At 36.0% G+C, this 21,806-nt stretch overlaps 1 protein-coding gene and 2 long non-coding RNA genes across 4 annotated transcripts; 1 reads left to right on the top strand and 2 right to left on the bottom strand.

The window, feature by feature from the left end:
• Window positions 1-1,142: 1,142 nt before the first annotated feature.
• LOC120112710 lies at window positions 1,143-2,502 on the bottom strand. The gene is made up of 2 exons (XR_005514323.1): window positions 2,157-2,502; window positions 1,143-1,721 (listed from the first exon to the last, which is right to left on the bottom strand). It is a non-coding gene; the product is annotated as an uncharacterized LOC120112710 (long non-coding RNA).
• Window positions 1,548-4,156, top strand: LOC120112709. The gene is made up of 3 exons (XR_005514322.1): window positions 1,548-1,732; window positions 3,208-3,257; window positions 4,019-4,156. It is a non-coding gene; the product is annotated as an uncharacterized LOC120112709 (long non-coding RNA).
• Window positions 4,157-4,925: 769 nt separating this feature from the next.
• LOC103705106 (nucleotide pyrophosphatase/phosphodiesterase-like) lies at window positions 4,926-13,136 on the bottom strand. Of its 2 annotated transcripts, none has more exons than XM_026803860.2 (13): window positions 12,715-13,136; window positions 12,429-12,516; window positions 10,316-10,582; window positions 10,116-10,224; window positions 9,264-9,372; window positions 8,936-9,068; window positions 8,345-8,532; window positions 7,940-8,126; window positions 7,777-7,844; window positions 7,049-7,142; window positions 6,368-6,556; window positions 6,027-6,107; window positions 4,926-5,550 (listed from the first exon to the last, which is right to left on the bottom strand). In XM_026803860.2, the coding sequence occupies exons 1-13, from the start codon at window positions 13,029-13,031 to the stop codon at window positions 5,506-5,508; spliced, it is 1,875 nt and encodes a 624-aa protein (XP_026659661.2). In that variant the 5' UTR covers window positions 13,032-13,136; the 3' UTR covers window positions 4,926-5,505. The 2 variants fall into 2 exon arrangements, with proteins under 2 accessions (XP_026659661.2, XP_026659660.2); XM_026803859.2 differs by having other exon boundaries at window positions 4,926-5,512.
• Window positions 13,137-21,806: the final 8,670 nt, after the last annotated feature.

Raw genomic sequence — 21,806 nt, 5'->3', positions numbered from 1 at the left:
TGCCTGCAGTATGTCACGCCAGCAGTCGAAAAGCAAATCAACATGAACAAAGTGGTCTTGATTGCTTCAATTTGTAACAGACCATTCGACCATGGAAGCCAATGCAGAAGTAAGCAAGCTTTTTGTGCCCAGTAACTCTTTTGGAGACGCAATGAAAATCTTTCTAAATATTCTAAATAAAAGTAAAATTATTTTTCAAAAAATAATTTCGAGGTACTATGAATCAAGAAAGAATTAACAAGGACATATTTTGCCATGAGGTCGGAGATTGCAAACATACTTCTCTATTTCTAAACAATGGTCTTGTTAATTTTCTCACTTGTTAACAAATCTAGTGTACTGAATCCTTCTGGTGAATTTAATGGTGCTTGTCGTAGTGCATTTCATTAATCCATGTTGTGCCAACGATCATATCTCTACCTTAATTAAGGAAGTCTTTAACATTCATGTGGTTACAGGTTTTACTGTTCTGCGCTTGGGATCCTCTCCCCTTTATTAGTGCATGTTCAAGGAAGATGCTCTGAGTTCAAACCCAGATATGAGCTGTGATAACCAGAAGCCTGGAAAGTAGACCCGAAGGCTGGGCTGAGCTAGGCATTGGCATGGCTCATTTTGGTCATACCTTGGGGTTGAACCTCATCTATCCGATGAGTAAGTCTAATTGTGGAGCATGTCACCACCGCCAAACACGACACTATGGTTGAGCACGTCACTATGATTGAGCAAGTTGATCGGCCTCTCCTGCATAGCTGACGGTCGGATCCAGTCTACCATTGAACTCACCTCCTCTCCCTCACCTTCTCTCCTCCTCGACCTCCTCTTACACCCTCAACAAGCTCCCTATTGGCAACGACCGACAATGTCGCCTACCCTCCTTGCAAACATGTGAAGAACATGACTGGACTCCATCATGGTTGCCGCCATCTCCGATATTACCTAGACCTACTCCATCCTTGAGACCCTTGACGAGCATCCCGACCACGAGACTGCTGTCGATGTTAAGCTTCCAGCTAGCTCCTCTCGACACCACCTTTCGATCTCCACATGGTCGAGCAACTCCTCTCGCCATAAAAAAAAAAAAAAATCAAACATACATTAATCTATTATTAGAAATCTGAAAAAATAAATAAATAGAATCTCTGTTTCTAACTCTCTCAAAAAAATATGATAATGACGCCTATTGCAGTACAAGCAATACGGATATTTATTTGTTTATTTATTTTTGTATGATATGTTAGTCAGGTTATTCTAAGCATAGAAGCCAAAATATCATGCATTAACAAGAGACAACAGATTAGCAGGAGAGCCGAACACTCCCATTGTCATTCTAAACAAGTTCCCATTGGCATCACGAAGGCGGCCTAATGGTCGCGGCCGCTTCAATAGCGCACACGGACAGAGCTAGCCGACAACGTTAGCCCAACGGCACCTTCCATCTGTCACTCACGGAATCAGAAAATAAAAATAAAAATGATTATATCACGTGGCCAGTAGCCCTGGCCCACCCATGAATTATATGGGCCGCGATTGCTTGGGAACCGCCCGCCTTTCCCAGCAATCGGAGGCTTCAAGAAGCCTCGATCGGTGGGGAATTTCATCATCCTCTTCCCTCTTCTCCACTGTCTCTCTCTCACAAACCTTCACGGTTGGCAGGATCCGGTGTTAGACCCACGCCGTCGGAGCAGAGGGCTGCATCGTCGGAGTAGGAGACGAACGATCCCCTTCAAAGCAGGTAAAACCCTTCTTCATTTATTTTTTTTTAAGATCCAGCTTAGAGATAAAAAAAAAAAAGACGGGCGTCGGTCGGGGTGGCCGAGCAGCATCGGTCACAGGCCACGGCGGCCGCAGGCCGTCGGCCGCGAGCACCAGTTGCGGCTGCAGGCGCGGCCGGTGTCGCTGACCGGCCGGGGAGCGCCACCGGCTGTGGCTCAGGCCCTCCCCGAGTCCGATCTCCACTCCACAGGAGAAAGAAGGGGAGGAAGAAAAAAAAAAAAAAAATAATAAGAGAGATGAAGAGGGGGAGGCAGACCGCGGCTACCGAGGCTGCCATAGGCGCAACTGGTGCCGTCGGCCCCAAGCCGACCCTCTCCCGAGCCTATTCCCCTTCACGGGAGAAGGAAGGGGGAGGAGAAGATAAAAAAAAAAAAAAGACTTACCAGTGGGAGATCCGCAGCCGCAACCGCGGACACCGGCCTCGGCCGTGGGCCGCGGGTCGTCGGCCGTGGGATGCGGGTCGCCGGCAGCGGGAGGCAGACGCGGCCGCGGGCCGCCGATGCGCCCCCGAGCACGACCACGGGCACGGCCGCGGGTGTGGCCGTGGACGCCGCGGGCCGGCCGCCGGGCGCCATCGGCCGCTGCCCGTTCCTCCCAAGCCTCCCGAGCTCGCCCTCCTCCCTCCATGGGAGAAGAAATGGGAAGAAAGGGGGAAGGAGAAATCGGGAGAAGAGAAGAGGAGGAGAAGAAAAAGAAAGAAAAAAAAAATGGGAGAAGAAGCTTCGGGAAGGAAGAAGGAAGAAAAGAAAAAGAAGAAAAGAAGAAAAAGAAAAGAAAAAGAAAAGAAAAGGAAAGAAAAGAAAAAAAAAAAAAGAGACCCTTAACGGGTCCGACCTAACGGGCCTGATCCGAGTACGGGTCCGAATCTGTTAGGCCCAAATAAAAGAAAAGAAAAATGGGTTTAGCCAAATTTGACTAAAACCGAGCCCAGTCAGATTGGGCTAAGTCCGGACGAACCCAAACTATAAATTGGGTTAAATCCGAACCAAATTAAGCCCAATTGAGTTAGGTCTGAACCTAATTAAACTGAGTTAGTCTCAGCAGACCTAAATTGAATATGAATCAAGCCCAATTCAAAACCAGTTTAACTAAATTGAGACCGAATTGACTTTGGGCTGACCCTGACTCAAGCCTAGATGAGCCACATTGACCCTGGACCAAAATTAAACCTAATTGGACTTGAAATTGAGCCCAATAACATAATCAGAAGACCAAATTGACCCGATAGGGCTAGACCCAATCAAGAACCGAGCCCAATTCTTTAATTAAAGACCCAATTGACTTACGTGAACCCAATCTGGTTCTAAATCGAGGCCAAGGGCTCTAAATTAGGTAAATTGGACTTGAGATCCAAGCAAGTAAATTCATGTTATGATAAATTAGAAAATTATGAAATAAATAGAGAATAATATGACCCCTATGTGATTTATTTAGGTGATCAAGGATTTGTCACCCGAACGTAAGAAATTGGAAAGCATATTGCTGTAAGTAACCTTGGCACTGATCTTAAAGTTTTTAAATTACTATTTATTCATCATTATGAAAATGTATTGCTTACGATATATTTTCCTCAAAATTAGGATCAAGTATATGATTGCATGTGATACATGAATTTGATTAAAGAGCATCCTTCATGAATATTTGATGATGTATGAGTTATGAAATTATGATTATGTTAGACTGCATGAAAAATGATATTTGAAGCATGTTTATGCATTTTAAATTATATAATGCCATTTATCATTTTCAAACCTATTTATGATGATTATGATTTATGAAAGAAAAAGAATATGATTTATGAACTCTCAGATAGCTATGACCACCTCTAGAAATAGAGGCCAGTCGACACCCTGGAGCTAGCATCCAAAGAATAATAGGCCCTCTGCCAACGGGTTAAAGTTGGTAACGAATAACAGAATTAGTCGACTAAGATTAACAGGCCCTGTCACGGGATTATAGTGACCATAGCAGCACATCCGTCTGAGAGTATGTTTTATAAAGTATGGATAAATGGCAATATTTTTATATGACTTGCATTATCATGATTATGAACTTTTATGGATAGAACATGCATTGCTTTATGACCTGATTTGTGTATATCATCTATAAAATGTTTTATTTTATATCAACTGTTGGCATTTTAAATCACTGCATTGGCATAATTGTACTTGATCCAATAAGATAGTACCTGGTTACTTACTGAGCTGTGTAGCTCATACCTTTTTATCCACTTTTTTTCCTACAGATGATTAAGACCACTAGGAGCAGGGAGCTTGATGTTATTCAGGGTTGGGGTAATTGAAAATGTTATGTAATAATCAGATTTTAGAAGCTCTGTACTGTTCCAACTTCATGAACAATGTTATGACATTAGTAAATGAAACTATTTATTTTTATTATGAAATTTTATGTGGCTTCGTGTTATTGTGTGCATAAGATAGCAATAGCACGGCCGTGTCATGATCCGGATTTGGGGCGTGACATGAGCAGAAAGGAAAGGAGTAGTAAATTATTTTCTAGCAATAAAAGGAGTTTATATCGGTCTGTATGCAAATGATATTGATATATTATATCGACGTATTATGTTTGACTATATTTGACATGGTTAGAAAACCAATTAACTTACAATGGGCAAATCATTTGGCTAAATTGGCTCTCTTTTAGACTATTTTAATGTTGTGATACTTATGCTGAGAGTTAAATGATCAAATCAACTTGTACCAACTTGAAAATCTGTCATCTAACCCTGTCCAAGTAACCAATGGTGGCAAATAATGCACATAGCTTGAGGGATCATGAACTTGACCACCTCCCCCTTGAGGAGAGTTGCCAATAGACCAAGATAACTCTTGCTAGCTATATTCATAGGATATGATAATAATCAATACTTGAAAAAGAACGCATTCTGTCACCTTATAGTGATCAGGAAATAAGAGTTCTATGATGAAATGAGTGACAAGGACATGTACCTCACAAATACCCATAGCTTACTTGGCACTAACTCTCTCTTTTTTCTCCAAAAAACGGAAGAATAAAAAGAAGAGGAAGAAGAAATCCATATGGATGTTAGGGTTTTGTTAAAGAAATCCATAAATAGTTGCATGATGCCTAGCTTGTTCTTTGTGCTCATTTTTAGGATTTTGTTAAAGAAAGTATGTGGGCGTATAAATCATAAGCTAATATTTTTGAAGAATGCAAAAAAGGTATTTTTTAGAATGTTGAATAAAAAGGGCTATTATATGAGGACTTTCCGAGAGATCATCCATGATAGTATCACTCTTGATCGACCAAGCACACTTAGCTATAAAGGTTCGATAGGATCCGATTTTGCTTGTATTGTATCCTAGGAAAGGCATTCAATAAAGGTTTGCAAGTGATTTTTGAAGTTCCTCTCTTGCTTTCGACATAGACATCACTGTCCCACTAAATCATGTAAAATGCTCATACATCTTGTATTTCTTTGTTTCTTCATCTTGAATCTTCTATTAGATGTGCCAGAAAGAAACTCATAGAAATTTATTTTTCTACAATTCATCACAAAGTGTATGTTATAAGCAAACATTTTGTAGTTACATTGCAACTCATTACAACAAAATTTTACCCTTTCCCCTCACATATTTTCTTCATTGTACATCATGTGATGAATATTACATGATCGTCTGCCAGATATATGATCCTAGATTCTTCCTTTGATGATATGGAAACTATCTCGTATCTCTTTGGTACTTGCATTCACAAACTGAAAGCCATTGAAAAAGAAAAAGAAAAAATAGTTACCTGGATAACAATACCCATTAAATAAAAAAAGATTAGAAAAATTGCAGTATACGTAATTTTATTTAATTAGGATTTTTAGTAGAACATGAGAACAAGTAAAATATGAACATATTTTGACATGCATAATATTAGTAAACTCTAATGAGTATGATAATAAAATATATTATATAATAGTAAAATATTTTCATATGGGGGGCTTGCTTGAAAAGACTGAGAGATGTAGGGGTCACAATAGTCGAGATGCAAGTTAATCTCAAGGTGAGTTGCATCTAGCGGATAAAAGTGCAGTTAAAACTAAATTAATTCTAGTATGCTTGTAATCAAGAGAACTTGGAGGCAATCAAAGCCTCTGATTCAATTTTATTAAGAAATAGGTGATTAAATAGTTATAGATGTTTCAGCTTTCAAGACAAATAATCTTAACTATGGGACAAGAGTAAACTATGAATCAAAGCATCTAATTTATTCCAACTGACCTCTACCCGCAGATCCTTTTTAGTTGCGTGTACCCGTGCATAACCATATTCAGATATCCTCATTAAGCTCCAGTTTTCAACCTACACGAAAATTGAAAAGATATTAATCATTATAACAAAACTTGAATGTTCAAATAAATAATGGACTTGTTTGTATTTTATATACATATATATATTATAAAAATAAATAGAGAATTAAAATAAAATTTAACCATTGAACAAGTAAAGGAATGCATTTGCAAGGAACGGTTTGAGCGACATATTATTCTAACTTAAACAATTTTTATTCGATATGTGCATATATTTTTATATAAACCATAATGTCAATCATAAATACTCACTCCGCTTTGAAAATTGTCAAGGGTGAATCCTGCCATTCCTATGACAGCATGAATTGGTGCTGTGTAATTGCTGTTATCATAAGTATCAACTCCATCTTTATCTCTTGTTGGCATTCCTTTGCATTCATTTTGATAAACCGCACATGTCCTCTCATAATTGTGTACATGGCCGAAGAGCACAAGATCGACCTAACCATAAGAAAGCACAACATTTGAGTACATAAAATAAGAAATATGATTTATTCTTGATTCTAGTTAGTCTCAAAATTGTTTTCTAAAAATAAATTAAAATACATCAAAATGATGCTTCCCTTTCTTTGGAAGAAACAAAGCTATTTCAATGTCTAATTTTACTCAGTTTAACTTTACTCAAGTTTCTAAACAGTAGAGTTCACAATTAAACATGGTTGGGCCATAATTTTGTCTAAATATACCTTTAGAAATAAGAATAATGAATTATATTAAAGTGAATAAGATAAGCATAGATTCTTGATTATGTTATTATACTACTATACTTTGTTTATTCTAAAGAAATCTATTCAATTGCCTTTCACATTTCTTATCTTATATTATGAAAAATTAATATATGGCTATAATTTTGTGCAGGCTTGCTTACGAAAGAGCCATAGAAATTAGCTTCTACCTTTTACATACCATGTAACAGTATATATAAATTGTTACCTTGTTGTCCACGAGAAGTGGCTCCACAGATTCGACAAATTTAGGATCTACAGATGGAAGTATCCCATTATTTGATGAATACATGGGCCTGTGCCTGTTAAAACAAATATTCACGTTAGAATTTGTTTATTTTTGGTGAAAAGCTAGAATTTGCTATTAAATAAGGAAAACCAATAATGCATAAAGGCTTGATTGAAATCAAATGCAAAATTATGAAGAAAAAGAAAAGAATACTTTTAACTCTTGATTTGATTTTCAGAAACTTTAATTATATGTGGAAGGTAGATAACCAAGTTTAAAAGAGAAAAGAAGGTTGAATTAAAATGATCTAACTACAAAAATCTCCATTGTGAAACTCAACTCCAGAGATTCAAAACTAGATTGTTTAAATTATCAATGATAGACAAAAAGCCAACATAATGCACGTTAATTACCACAAATTATTTGTCTTCCACCTCAGTTTATCAATCCCACATATATTGCCTGTTGCATAGTGCATATAAAATTGATGAGGATGGGCGATTTACCCTTCGGTGTAGTTGATTGAATATGAAATGATGGTCATTGCATTTGTCATTCTGATTTTGTTTTCTATCATACTAAGAGCATGTATCAGTTGGTATCAAAATTTAAAATGTTAGTCGACTATCACACTAGCAACTAAGCTCGAACTCATCTACAGATTGAAAATCCATAAATATTAGGAATATCCAGTCATATGAAGTTACCCTGTAAAAATTAACCAAGGTGTCCTTGCTCGATCAACAGATTCCAGGTCCTTCTTAATCCAATAATACTGCAAAAAAGCAGTCAGGAATCATACTCGATAATTGATGAGATAAAATTAATTAAAATAAAAAATTGAGAGAATCGAATTAAGAGTAGCCAAACCTGCTCAGAATTCTCAGTCCAATCATGTTCTGTGGAAATCACAGTGAAGTGGACACTTGCTTGTTCAATTGAATACCATGGTTTATCTTTGGCATGTGTAGGCATTGGGAAGTAAGCCTCATAAGCTATTCCACACTCTCCACCAGAGTCTGGGGTCTCATACACCGATCCGGAGGATGGATGGTCTCTGCATCAGAATCCGAAATCAGTTTGTAATATTTTGATTCGAAATTCGTCCAACATTTCATATGAGACACTTTGAATAATATCGAATGAATTGCATAGCATGATTTAGTTGCAGACAGTTCTAACTTTTATCAATGCCGCTTGATAAAGAATCTTTGTGCACGTAGTTTATTCATTTCTAAGTAGTAAATCAGAGAATGTTTAGGAGTGGAGCCTTTCCTCTCGTGGTTACCTATAGCTGTCATATAGGTAACATGGGAAGCAATTGGTGTGATGAGACTCAGAAAATAATCCCACTCAACCATGAAACCTGTGGCATAACTTATATCTCCAATATGGAAAACTGAATCGACGTTACCGGATGCAACTTCATCCGCCACAGCTCGAGCGACAGAGAGTGATCCAGGCTGCATGTGTCAAACCATGGAAACACAAAGTAATGCAATTCTTGTTTCTTAGTGTTATAAGTTGATAACATAAAAGACTTAATAGGAATCAAAAGATAATAAATATTGATAAAATGAACTAGAAAATGCATAACGATGACGAAAAAAATATAGTCTCACATTCTTCCAAATTTAGAATGACAATCCGAATTCAACATATTTGATAATAGTGAGTTATCTTGACAAACTCATGGATACAGTTTCATGGTGCGGCTTTGATGGTTTTGATAATAGTCTTATATTTTCCTGAAAGTGTGTAGTCCTCATGATTTTGTTAATGGAGGAAAGTGTTACCAAGATGATAATGCTTCTCCAATCCAATCTATTAACAACGGAAGGAGTTCCACTCGTGTCCTTTTGTTACCTGAATGTAATGCTCGGCTGACGGGTCCAAAGGAGCTTTTCCCATGTCACCATAAGCAATGAATCGTAGTTCATCTGATCCAGCAGCAGGTGGAGTTTTAAACTCAATTTGGCCACTCCAACCAACAGAATCACTGTTTGGTACAAGAATTAATCTGATTGTGAGATGAGAGCTATAATATATGGGAGAACACTTATAATAAACATCAAAAACTTATTGTGCTAAGCCTCTTTTGTTTTCTCTGGGCAAAGCTAAGCCTCTTTTTCTTTTTCCCCATATTACATCCCCATAATAATATGAAGTTATGAAGGGAAAATGGGCATTTTACCTTCCATATCTGTAGGAGTACTTCTGAGAAGGTTGGAACCCTGTCATGACAGCGGAATGTATGTATCCTGGGTCATGCCATCCAAAATCCTTGGCTGGACTCGCTGTACCTAAAGAATGTATAGAAACAAAGCCAGACAAGAGCATCAAGTTTTAGTTTTAAAAATAAAAGTGAATAAATTATGATTATCTCTGCTATTTGCTCGCATACCATAAGATATTATTGCTCTCTTCTTTTATTTTTGAGCAAACTAGATTATTGTACTATTGCTTTGCTTAATCTTAAGTTCCAAAGGCAATGACAGGATTGGCATGCTAAGATTCAGTTAATCCAAATGTTTAAGCTTGGTCATTTTGGAAGCAATCCCTAATATATATAGGTTTCCTCAATTGTAGCTCATTGTAAGCCAAGCCATTCTGAAGACAATGGCTCAAGAGATTCCAGCATTGGACCAGAGGAAATGCTGGAACCGAAATACTTTAGTACAAAAGACTGAGAAATAAGGTTTAGTTATTTGTAAATCATCTAATATGTGTTCCGCTTTCCGAAACCTTCAATTACATCATCTAGTATTATTCTTTATGACTTGCCTTGTTTCATTTCAGAAAGATGCATTGTTGCAGCTATATTTGCTCATTTAATATTTTCCTCTATTAAGAACTATATTAGAATAGTAAATGGTGGATTTTTATTTTTAAAAAAATAATGGCATCAGAACCCTAATGAACCCATTCAAGGTTTTAGCTATGGTTTCTTAGTTGATTTGTAGAAAAAAAAATCTAAGCACTAAGTCAAATTATTAACAAAAGACAAAAAACCTACTGAGTGTGAAAACTTGGAGAGAGAACTTACCACACATATCAGCTTGTGTGAATGTTGTAACCTGGGAAGTAGCAGACTTTCCATCTCCATATTGAACCTCTTGTGGGCTGTTGTCTCCACTGACCCATGTTATCTTCATCTGAAAAAAAAGATGCAATCATGGCCTAGTTATGGTCACATAGACATATTGAGTCATGCAATTTTGAACACTGGAAGGAAATTTCTAATACCGATGTTCCCGTGGAGTCGATGCCGGAGAGATGGCCATACAAAGGGCTTTTAGGATTGGCAAATGCAATGGGATCTGATCTTTTTAGTATACAAGGTGTGTCGAATCCTCCGGTGAAGAACACAAACTCTACATCAGTTCTGAAGTTAACAACATGGAATGTAACAGAGCCACTGCAGGTGCGAAGCGCACTATTTTTCCCTGAATAACTTTGCCATTCCTGCTTCTTGCACCTCAAATAAGATGGATCATTGCTTAGGAACTGAGCCTGCATATCAAATTCAAAACTCATCAGATGACCAGAAGTAATCCTTCAGGAACTGAGTTCTGGTCTTTGTGTCCCCATGGGTCTTTCTGATAGAAAACTTGCCAGGCCAATATACCTAATTCTGGGTAAGGCTTGGGTCTTTTGGTTTGGGCAGCCAGATGCTCTCATCCAACCTTAATTACTATCATTATCATAGGGTTCCCAAACTAGCCCAATCTGACCTAACCCACATTTCTAGGTTCGGATTCGCAGACTACAACTTAAGCATTGCCCAAGTTGGCATATTGGCATAGGGTCATTCTACTAGGATGCGACACGAGCGAACCCGACCTGACTCGATCTAGCCGGGACAAATCTAAATTGTGCCCAAAATTTCTACAACCCAAAATGCAGAAAAATTCCTTTGATCAGCATACGTGGCAGAATTTTATTGGCTGGTGCAACTTTGGGCCCTCATTCGATTTCGAGGGATTGGCATGTATCAAATCATATAGCTTGGGTTCTGTAGAAGACTGAGTGCTGCTAAAATTATGGTTGATTAAAATTTTTAGAGCGTCTGAGATTAGTCTCTCTATAGTTTTGATAGTGAGCTGTTCCTCAACTACTACGAGTCATATGAATGGCATGACTTATGAAGGCCATTATTATATACTGCCCCATACAAACAGAGTGATCACTGGTTTATATATTTGCATCCATATTTTTTTAGCAGATGCAAATTAACATAGATAGGTATATTAAATAGATACCGATGTTCCTTAACTATTAAGAGTCATAGGAGCAGCATGACTTATGGAGGCCATTAGATATTGCTCCATAAACATAGGGTGTCCAATTTTTTTAATGAATATAGATATAAATTAATATCCATATTTACTCTAAATAGATATAGATGCAAATCATATGGTAAGCATATTAATGCTTGTTTTTGACGGATATGGATGCAAGTTGGATATTAGTTGTATTCTATATTTTTGTATGTATAATACAATATAAGTTAGATATTATTGAAATATAAATTATTTTTTAGCAAAATTCAATGATAAAAACTAATATTAATTATATAATTATAAAGGATGGGAATTATAAAGGATGGGAATAGGATTTACTATGCAGATTGCATGCAATACTAGGTAACTAAGGATTAAAGGCATGGTTATTAAACCCACATGGAAACCGACATGGTCAAAACAAAAAAAAGAAAAAGAAGAAAAATGATCATTGGTCCAACCGGATTTATATTAAAATATTAAAAGTAAAATTTATTTAAAACAAAAATATAATAAAAATAATAATATATTTTTGCTTGAAATACTATTTTACTCTTTAGTTATAGCATAAATGAAAAATTATTATGAATTACATATTTTTTGAGAGCTTGTAAGAAAAATTATATATAAATATAGGAATAACTAGAAGTCATTAATATTTTTAAAACATTTTAACAATAGAACATTGAAAAATATTGTAAAGAATAAAAAAGTATATTCATTTTTTTTATTTTTTATCAAAGAGAAAGGATTTATTTTATAAAAATTATGATTGAAATATGAAATATCATAATATACAACAAATGATTATTTAATAACTTGAATGCATATGAATAAGAAAATATACGATTTATACAAAATAAGAATGCATCTGGTAATAGCATGGTATAGGAAAGATCACTGGATCCAGAGCCAGCAAAATTTATAAGTAGATATTTTCGGATCCAAACACGACCGGATATCAAAATTTCTGCATAAATTTGCTTCAAAACAGATGCATAAATGGATGCACAGAAGTATGTCCTGTTAATAACCAGTGCTCTATGCTGCTAATATCATAAGAAAATTGGACTCACCTTGACAGGATAATCGCAGAGAAGTGGCAAATTTGCAAAATCTCCAGTTTCCTTATAGAGCAGCGAGTTCAGAGGACAATCAGAGACGCTGCTCATATTCATATCATTAAAAAAAAAAAAGTTATCTAAGTCAAATAGATTTTCCTCCCTGAAAATATACAACTTATATAAATGTAAGCGCATGCATCTATCTATATATGCATGTATGTATATGTATATGTATATGTATATATGTATATATGCATGCATGTGGGTCTGCTAAATATAAGATTTCATGATGGATTACTCTGCGTTGGAAGGCGAGATCATGGCGACCCAATCAGACTTATCCGGCAGAATAACTCCACTCACGGTCACTGTAATATTTTCTTCATCTGATAGTGGCGAATATGAACTGATATTGATTGCGAGGTAAGGATTAGCATCCGGGCAGTCTAGCAGGAACCTCCTATTCAGAACCCTGAACTCCGATATCGCCGTGCGGCCTCGGAACTCATCGGTCGATCCGACGAGCAAAGGAGTAGATGAAGCACAACAGCAAACAACATACGAAGAGCCAAAGAGAAACGAGAGAAGAAGCCAACGAATCTTGGAAGGTCCCATGAGGAGAGCAAAACAAATCTCTTAACCCTCTATTGGTTTGCAGCTAAACCAGATTTTTTTTTTCCCATGGAATTAAAACACCTCAAGGGAGAGCCTTATAAAGTGCGCATCGAGTCGGATGTGGAATTCTCGATATCAGCGAGACGAGACGGCCTTATCCGGAGTCAATTCTTAGGAATGTGTTGGTGTCCCGAGGGACCCGTTCCAAGGATGGGAACTCGGACGTAAACAGATATCCTATATCCATTTGGTACAGATAATTTTTAACATAGTTTTCATACGTTTTAGCCTCCATAATATAAGCCGATGGTGTTGGTCTCTCCGTCAGGAATGTTGCAAGGAAGAGTTGGCGCGACGGGGACGGGCCTGCGGGGGATGAATAAGAGCATGGTAATAGCGCTATCCGGAATAAATTATGTGAATATATTGAGCGTGATTGGAAACTTTGGCGGAGATTTGTTCGGGCATAAAGAAGGGATGTAAACATTATACCTGCCATATTTATGATAGACATAACTATTCAACGAGTGGGAGAATAGTCATAAGGTTCTTAATTCAAAGTTATTCTCAGAATTGTACCGAACAAAAATGGAAATAACGCGTGGCGTAATTATTTTGATGGGCATAATTTATGCTATTTCTAAGTTTGTTATTCCCGAACCGGGCTGAATGATTCAGAGAATAAACTAAGTGGATGGTCAAAGTTTCCAATAGAGAGAGATAATCTCCTGGGCGTTAGTGGGAAAGTGATAATTTCAAGCAGAGAAAGCTGGATTCAGTTCAAACGAGGGATACAAAGACAGATTTTGGATGGTTTTGGTGATGCGGTAATCTGAAAGAAGAGAGAGTTGGAAAGGAGGGTTAGAAAGAGATATTTTGGATGTTTTTGGGTCCAGAGACGACTGACTTTGAGCACGGCGTCTGTTTCCGTGATAGGACCGGCAGGCTCGGTTCACTTTAGTCAGAGCCCACTTCGAACGAGGCCACCACCTTAGGCTATAATATTGGAGAGATTATATCTTACACCACATCGCATTATGTGGTGGTACACCACACCGATCACAAACTTTTAATTATAGCCCCGTTCATCAAGCTCTCATCTCATCTCAGGGATTGGGTTATAGAAACGAGCACCGATGATTAGCATGGTGCACTGCCACGTGCGTGCTGCAGAATATAATTTCTTATGACATTGAGGCCATATATTATATTAATTATAGACCGGGCCTAAAATAAATGAAATTTTAAATTCACTACTACCGAGATAATGCAATGCATGCATATGATTTATTCAAGAATATGAAATATTTGAAAGATAAGATTTCATTAACCAACATACTTTGGAACAACAAGCACACTCATTTTGGTTTCAACTACATGAAACAAGCAGCCATTTGAGTTCAGTATATGAAAAGATAATGAAATTTTTGAGAAAAATAAAATGAAAAATTAATGCCCAATACTATACATGTTAATATGATAACAAAGTGATCGACTTTCCAACAACTTCATAAAGAAAACCGATTACTTTTGAAACGTTTAAGTGTAATAGCCACCATGTTGTCATTAAACCCTAATTAATTGTATAAAATAACCTTTTTTTAATAATCCAAGCTACTAGAATCATAGTTAATTAAAAGAATAAAACAATATTAACATTAACAGTCGAAAGATTGGTCGGTCGAGGAACATAAATGACTTGGCATATTGAAATATTTGGAGGGGGCTCTTCAGCGAACATTTGGAGGGAGTAGAGATGATATCAGTAGTATATTTGTTTCAGAAGGATTTTGTTGGAGCAGCGGAGAGGGAAGGGGGGAGAGAGAGAGAGAGAGAGAATTGGGCTGAATAAGGGCTGAGTAGGTTCATATTAGCTCTCTCTCTGGATGGTCACAGTGCATTCATGGGCCATGTCGAAGGCCCACTGGACTGAACTAGGCTCGAATGCCCAAGTTAAGGTAAGCAAACAAGTCTCAAGGTATACCTTTTCGTTTAATTTCTTTCTATTTAATTTGAGCACAGCCACAATAAAAAGCATGCAAACAAACCTTCTCATCTGAGTTGCATTAGCAAGAGCTGCTCTTAATCACCTTCACTGTATGCTACATTTTAAATTAAAAACTAACAGCTCTCTGTTTTTTCTCATTTTCTTCTTCATCTTTTTAGGGGAAAAATATATGAGCTTAAGGGGGTTCTCCTTTTGATCTTTCAAATTTTTCATACTTTTTATTATAATGTATAATCTATTTCTTTTAGATAAGCAAATGACTCCCTTCTGAGAATTGTTTAAGGAAAATCATATGTATAATTATTTTGAGGTCTTTTACAGAATGTCTGGTTTGCTTCTTTTATGTGTCTTCTCATCTTGAAGAGTGAGTTTGATGATTCATATTGTGAACAGAAACTGCAAATAGAGACAACAAACTTGAAATTGGTTTTGAATCATACATGCTTTCACATAAAACTAAACTCTTTAGAAACACTTTTAATTGCTAATAAATAATTGGTCAGTTGGACATATTGCAATCTTGCAATTTACTAATATCATGTTGATCCCCCTAAAAAAACATTTTGGGCATCCCTAGTATGATTGGCAATCAGTGACCTGACCCACTAACTGACAGAAACCTGACTAGTGATAAGAAATTTTGGATTTGACATATTGGATTCGGCATGTGTATAGATCAATATAGCTGGTACCACTTAGACAAGTTTCAGGTTTAATGTTATGAGTTGTTTAGTCCATTTAGACTCATCTACTAAATAGTTAAATTAATCTGCCTATGATGTTTATTAGCATCAAATTAGGTTAACAAATTATCATAGATTCAAATTGATGACCTATCTTCGTAAACAGATTATGCATGCCAGGTCATGTTGATTAAATAAATTGTATTTAGATTTTAATTTCTGTCAAACAATTCGAGCAACTTGAATTCATCTTGAGCTTAGCTCAAGAAAAGTTCAAATCAAGTTCGATTTAAAACTAAATAAAATCAAGCTAGACTAGCCAAAACAAGCTTCAAATTAATTTCAAGTCGAGACAAAAATTGACCCATCTCAACCCGGCTTGAGTATATTTATATGTATATATAGGATATTATGAAGATAATAACCTATTGTTGGATTAAGACTTTAATTTTTTTGTTTTGTTTATTTTTGGAATATTTTACATTTTAATTCAAGCTTGAATTGATTGTAGTCCTGCTCTATTGAAAATTATGCTTGAATAGTAAATAAATCAAGCTTGATTCAGAGTTCAAACTCCAAATTAATCTCTACCTAAGCTTACTTAGATCCAAGCTTGATCAAGCTTCTAGGTTAAGCCCTTGATTTGGACAATTTTGCTTCAAAATTTGTAGTTTGGCTTGGCTACAAGTCCACTATTCATTGTCAAATTTATAAGAAAGTACATAAGCATTCTAATATTATATGTTCTCATTCATCAGCCTCCACAGATCTCAAAGCGACATTTGCGAAAGATACAACCCCCGTCCTGACCCCTTTTATAAGCTTGTTGAGAACCTAGGATGGCCTAAAGAAATGGATGCACTACTTGAGCCAGTACACAACCAATTTCTTTCATTGAAGTATCATTGAGAGATATTTCAATATTTTTATCTAGCTTTCTGGTTAGCCTTTATTTTCTTTACCTTTAGCCAAACTTCAGTTTTGCCGAGAGTCCTCAGCTACTTTATGACATGGTTGTGATGTAACTTCCTTATTGAATTGGAAGTTTTTTCTTTACCATGTTTCTCTATTAACATAAGATCAACTTGATTATAATCATCATGTTCATTAATTATGACATCAACATATTTCATATGATCATCCCATAAAAAGAAAATTTTCATCTTGACTTATTGCTTTAGTGTTCTTATTTGGCATTCTGTCCTTTTAGGTCTCATCGGGCATGCCAAAAATGTTTCTTGAATAACAAAGTTAGTGGTCGATTAGATTGCTAATCGATTAAATCAGTAGAATTAAATAGATTAGGAGATAAGTCCAAGTTGTCCTAATGAAAGAACTTAAAATTTCTATAAAGTTGAAAAATATTGCAAAGAAATAAACATGTAACAAAACAACAACTTAAATCTGGAGAAACTAACCAACCAAAGAATTGATTATATGAAAAACTAGAAATAATTGAGTACAACGCAAATATTAGAATGATCGTAATGCAAGGGAATGAAAGTATAACAAGAAGTTGCTGGATTTTCCTAAAAAGCTCTTATTGTAGTTGAAGAAACTACTCAATTAGATGTTGTGCACAGAGATAATTAGCTTTAAACTGCCTTATGTCTTCATTACTGTTGGACATGCTGCCGAACTGGTCCTTTCCATCTTTTGCTTCAAAGAAGCGTCGAATTGCTCTTAGGCTTTTAATTGCTGGTTATATATCTTATAATTTTCATGCTGGGCACAAACTTTTCTTAATGTTTGTGCTAGATGGATTCTTTTTTAAGGCATTATCTGCCCATATAGATAAAATAACAAAGCATAACACATCTAAACAAATTTTAGAGTAAACTATAATACACCTTAAAATTCAAATCGCTTTCCCTATGCCACCCATTCTTAAATTTGTATTATATGAATATTTATTTTATAGTCATATAAAGCTATAAGTAAGTCTTGCAGAGAGTTAGAGAGGGATGGGAAGCAACGGCAGAAAAAATAGTCATCAGCATCTAACCAAATCCTTATATAACTAATGATGAATGTGGATTGTTACTTGCCTAAAATGCATGAATGGATCACGCTTTTAGTGAGGAAATATAGGAAAGGGGCATACTGTTTTGGCCTCAAATGAGAACTTATACTATCATGCAGGTGGAGATCCGGCAAGCGAGCATAATGGTAGATCTACTCCACAGCTATTTTATGTACTTATTGTCTTGTTTATATGTGTAGTGCAGCATGTTTAATTTTGCAACTATGGGAAATTGATTAGTTACATCAACATATTACTAAGAAGGTCTTTAGCTCGATTTATTGGAATGAGACATGACGACCATAGCTTGATTGATTTGATCCATTATTATCATTGTGGAAAGAAAAAAAAGAGGGGGGAATAAAAATTAAAAATCTTGAACTTGAGAATTTCGTAAGTATAATTGCCTAGATAAGAGTCACAGTAGATACCGCTAGGTAAAATATCATGATATTTCTCTCTATCTCATACGAGCGACAAGTATTCCTTTAATAAAAGAATACGACTAACTTTCCAAAAATTAATAAATATATGCCAATAATTGGAGCTAACACATATCTGGTTAGTTGTATTTGTAAAATAATGATAATATCTAACTATACTACTTAGATTACATGTAACTTACAAAATTTTACATTTTATTTTTAGATTAAAAAAAGGTGATCAAAAGAGGCTACCAATAAACATTCAAGTCTTGTGCAGAGTACGGAAATTCATCCTGGTGGAGCATGCATATAAAGCTCGCATACATATATTTATTGTGTCTCGTAAGTCATAGCGGAATCTATAACAATTATATACCAAATTACTAACCCATATGGCGATAGTAGAATCGATCATAGACCGAATTTGAGCATAAAAAATATTAAATTTTAAATAAATTCAGCTTGAAGCCCAACTAAAAAAATATATAATTTAGGCTGGAGGTTCGATCGATTTTTTCCAAGTTCATCTACCAATCCAATTCAACGATTTCATCTACCAATCCAATTGGCCAGACATCTCCAACCCAAGACGTGGCCAAAAAGTAGCCACAAATGGCCTTTTTGGAACCATCCGGACGAACAGGTATAAAGCTTTTTGCCTCCTCTTCCGTCCACCATCTCTCTCAAACCTAATCCTCACCCAACAGGAGTCCTCTTATTGTATTGAAAAGTTAAATTGAATCTCTTCCATTATACGGAAGTCTATACGTTAACTTGATCTTGATGGTAAGAAGAGGAAGAGCACACGCGACGCATGAATCCGAACTAGTCATGGCTGGACACAGCGCAAAATGTTTCGAAGATGCGCATATTATTGCACTTGGTGGACATAAAAACGATTTGATTTCGTCTATATCGCATAACTCATTCAACTATATACTTAAATTCATAATTTCAGACTTAAATACACAAGCGTTGAAAACAAAGACAAAGAGAAGACGTGTGCGATGCAAAGGATGATCTTCTGTTGAGCATCCCATCATAGCGTACCGTGTTTAATAACCATCAAAGATTGCAGCCTTTTATGGTACAAAATATTAAAAATCAAAACCCAAAAATTCTTAAGCGAAGAAGTTTGCTTTCAGATAAACCATAAATTTTAATTTTCAGAAGTAAAGTTCTGATTGGACATGTTCTACCGTAGTGCCTCGCTTCAGCTGTAAGGCTCCATCTTTTTAATCTGAGAGGGTCAACAAGCCCCCCACCCACTTGGCTTTTCAGTAGAATTGAAAGCATATATATTTAGTTAAAGAAAGTTGGACTTCAAAATAAAAATTGAAATGGATAATTTCTATTTTAACTATTTAATTGAAGAAAGTTCTATTTTTATTTTAATATTTCAATCTTTCAAAATTCAATCTCAACTTTCCTCTAGTATTTAAATTCTTTTTCAATTTTTGTTATAAACTAAATGTGCCAGAAAATATAGCAATTCCGATTTCTGTTTAGATCCATACTGATTTCAATTCCGATCATAATTTCATGTTCTCATATCTCAAACACTATGCAATCATAATTTCATGTTCTCGTGTGTCCTGCTGAAGCTGCATCAGAGATAGAAACATATTGTGCAGAATGCAAGAAAAATAAGGGCAAATGGTTGAGATTAATTTTACACGCACGAAAAAGAGTGTTTTAATTGGGGGCAAAAACAAAGCGAAGCTGGAAGCTTTACCAACATGAGATAGAGAAGAAAGAAGAGCCACTTCCACGATGCAACGAGCTAAAAGAATATTTAATGTGCATTCTCAGATCAAAAGCATGAGCACTAGATAGCGTGAGTAAACAATCAAGCCAAGTGCCTTAAGCACTACAAATTACGTCTCCAAGATGGTCTCGGCAACCTCCTTAAAGGCCAGTACATTGCGTCTTCTTAGATCCTTTTAGCTCCTTTTATAAAGTGAAGGAATTGGGTTCCTTTTGTGGCCTTGAAATGGGATAGCAAAAGGTGCAGCATATGTAAAATGGAACGACAAGTGACTCTTTGTTTCTCCTACTGGATTTTCTAGATTTTGTTTAAGTTATTTGAATTCTTTGTAGCTTTCATAGAGAGATTTCGGATAGTCTAATTTTCAAAATAAAAAATACTTTAGTAACTCAGAAATATCACACTTAAGTCTTTGTTGGTATCTTCTAAGAGCCCTTTGAGATCACAAATAATATGAAGCTGAACAATTGATACTATGTTCGCTCCCTCTACATTTCATGTCCTCTTTGATGCTGGATTGGGTGGTCGCGAGGCTGGATTCTATAATAGAGAGATTGGTTTCTTGGGGCCAAATCTGAAAGGCGTGAGTCATTTTTCCAATCAAGTTTATTTACTTATTTATTTTATATCTAATGGAGTCAAGCTCAAGCAGGGTTAAAGCAACTTTAATTTAGTTTTTTATTAATCAATCAAATCAAATTTGAATTGAATTTTAAGCCAAACATAAACTAGTCAAACACAAGCTAGCTGCAGAGCAACTTTCTTGTCCGATAATTCTACTCGCAAGCGAGAAAAATCAACAACCAACTCTTTACCGACAATCATATTTTTTATTTTTTGAACATTTTAAGGACTGGCATTAGATGGTTAGTCTTTGGATGGTTAAAAATTACATATTTAGTTTTTTTTCATACATTTAGACATGTTTATGCATATAGTTACCTGACTGTTTCACCATACAATTTTGCACCTAGACCAGAAACAAAATGTAAAACGACAAAAATCAGGGTACGAAAACAAAATATCCATTCAATGCGATCTATCAAATGATTGGTTGATCGATTAGCAGGACCTCAAATCTCTTTATTTAGATTCCCTTTTTTTTTTTTCTTTATGACTTCTACATTGTATTAATCCACATATCAATCTTTCTACAAACTTCTAGTTTTGAGCGCCATTGAAAAACAAGCAGCGGTCACTCATGAGCACATCAATGCGGCCGGAGATAAGACAATCCAACAGGAGAGCAGACGCAAAAGACACCATCGTCTGTCCCCAGGCCACGGAAAGGAAGCCACTCTCGTAACAAATACGGCACCAATATAATAAATATAGAATAAATTATATATTTTTTTCTTAAATTTATTTTTATTATACTTATATTCATAGAATCTATATTTTTATAATTTATTTGTATATTTTATGAATGGAGTACTGTGGCTGTAGTGGTTTTTCTTTTTGAAAAGAAAATATTGCACCAATATACTAGAGTCCACTCCCCGCTACTATACCGAACTTTGACGGTGGCTCCACCGACTCAATTCCACCGTGTCTCCACTCTTCTCCTTATCCAAGCTCATATTCCATCTTTTCAAGCTGCACCGAAGACGACAAGGGGAACCTCCAAAGCCGGATTTGTTGCATCCAAGACCAAGCTATTCTGTGTGAGAAATTTGTCCATAAATGCCCAGCTCTCCCATTTTGTCTTTACTAGATGCCTTAGTTTGATCCTTAGCAGCCATTTGTGATTGGTCGAAAATAAAGAATCATTGCATATAACGAATATTTTTGAGTTAAGAAAACGGAATATGTCTGGGCATTATTATTTGTGCATGTCACCTTTTGTTTTATTTTAAATACTAAGTAGA

The sequence above is a fragment of the Phoenix dactylifera genome, chromosome 12 (genome assembly GCF_009389715.1).
Source record: "Phoenix dactylifera cultivar Barhee BC4 chromosome 12, palm_55x_up_171113_PBpolish2nd_filt_p, whole genome shotgun sequence".
In the NCBI taxonomy this organism is placed as follows: domain Eukaryota; kingdom Viridiplantae; phylum Streptophyta; class Magnoliopsida; order Arecales; family Arecaceae; genus Phoenix; species Phoenix dactylifera.
This window is presented reverse-complemented; position numbering and strand designations above follow the sequence as displayed.

Coding starts and splice junctions, on each gene's coding strand:
- LOC103705106 (XM_026803859.2), bottom strand. CDS start 13,031: ATGGGACCTTCCAAGATTCGTTGGCTTCTTCTCTCGTTTCTCTTTGGC. Junction 7,845..7,939: donor GGACTGAGAATTCTGAGCAG/GTTTGGCTACTC, acceptor GCTTTTTTGCAG/TATTATTGGATTAAGAAGGA. Junction 6,108..6,367: donor TTGACAATTTTCAAAGCGGA/GTGAGTATTTAT, acceptor ATTTTCGTGTAG/GTTGAAAACTGGAGCTTAAT.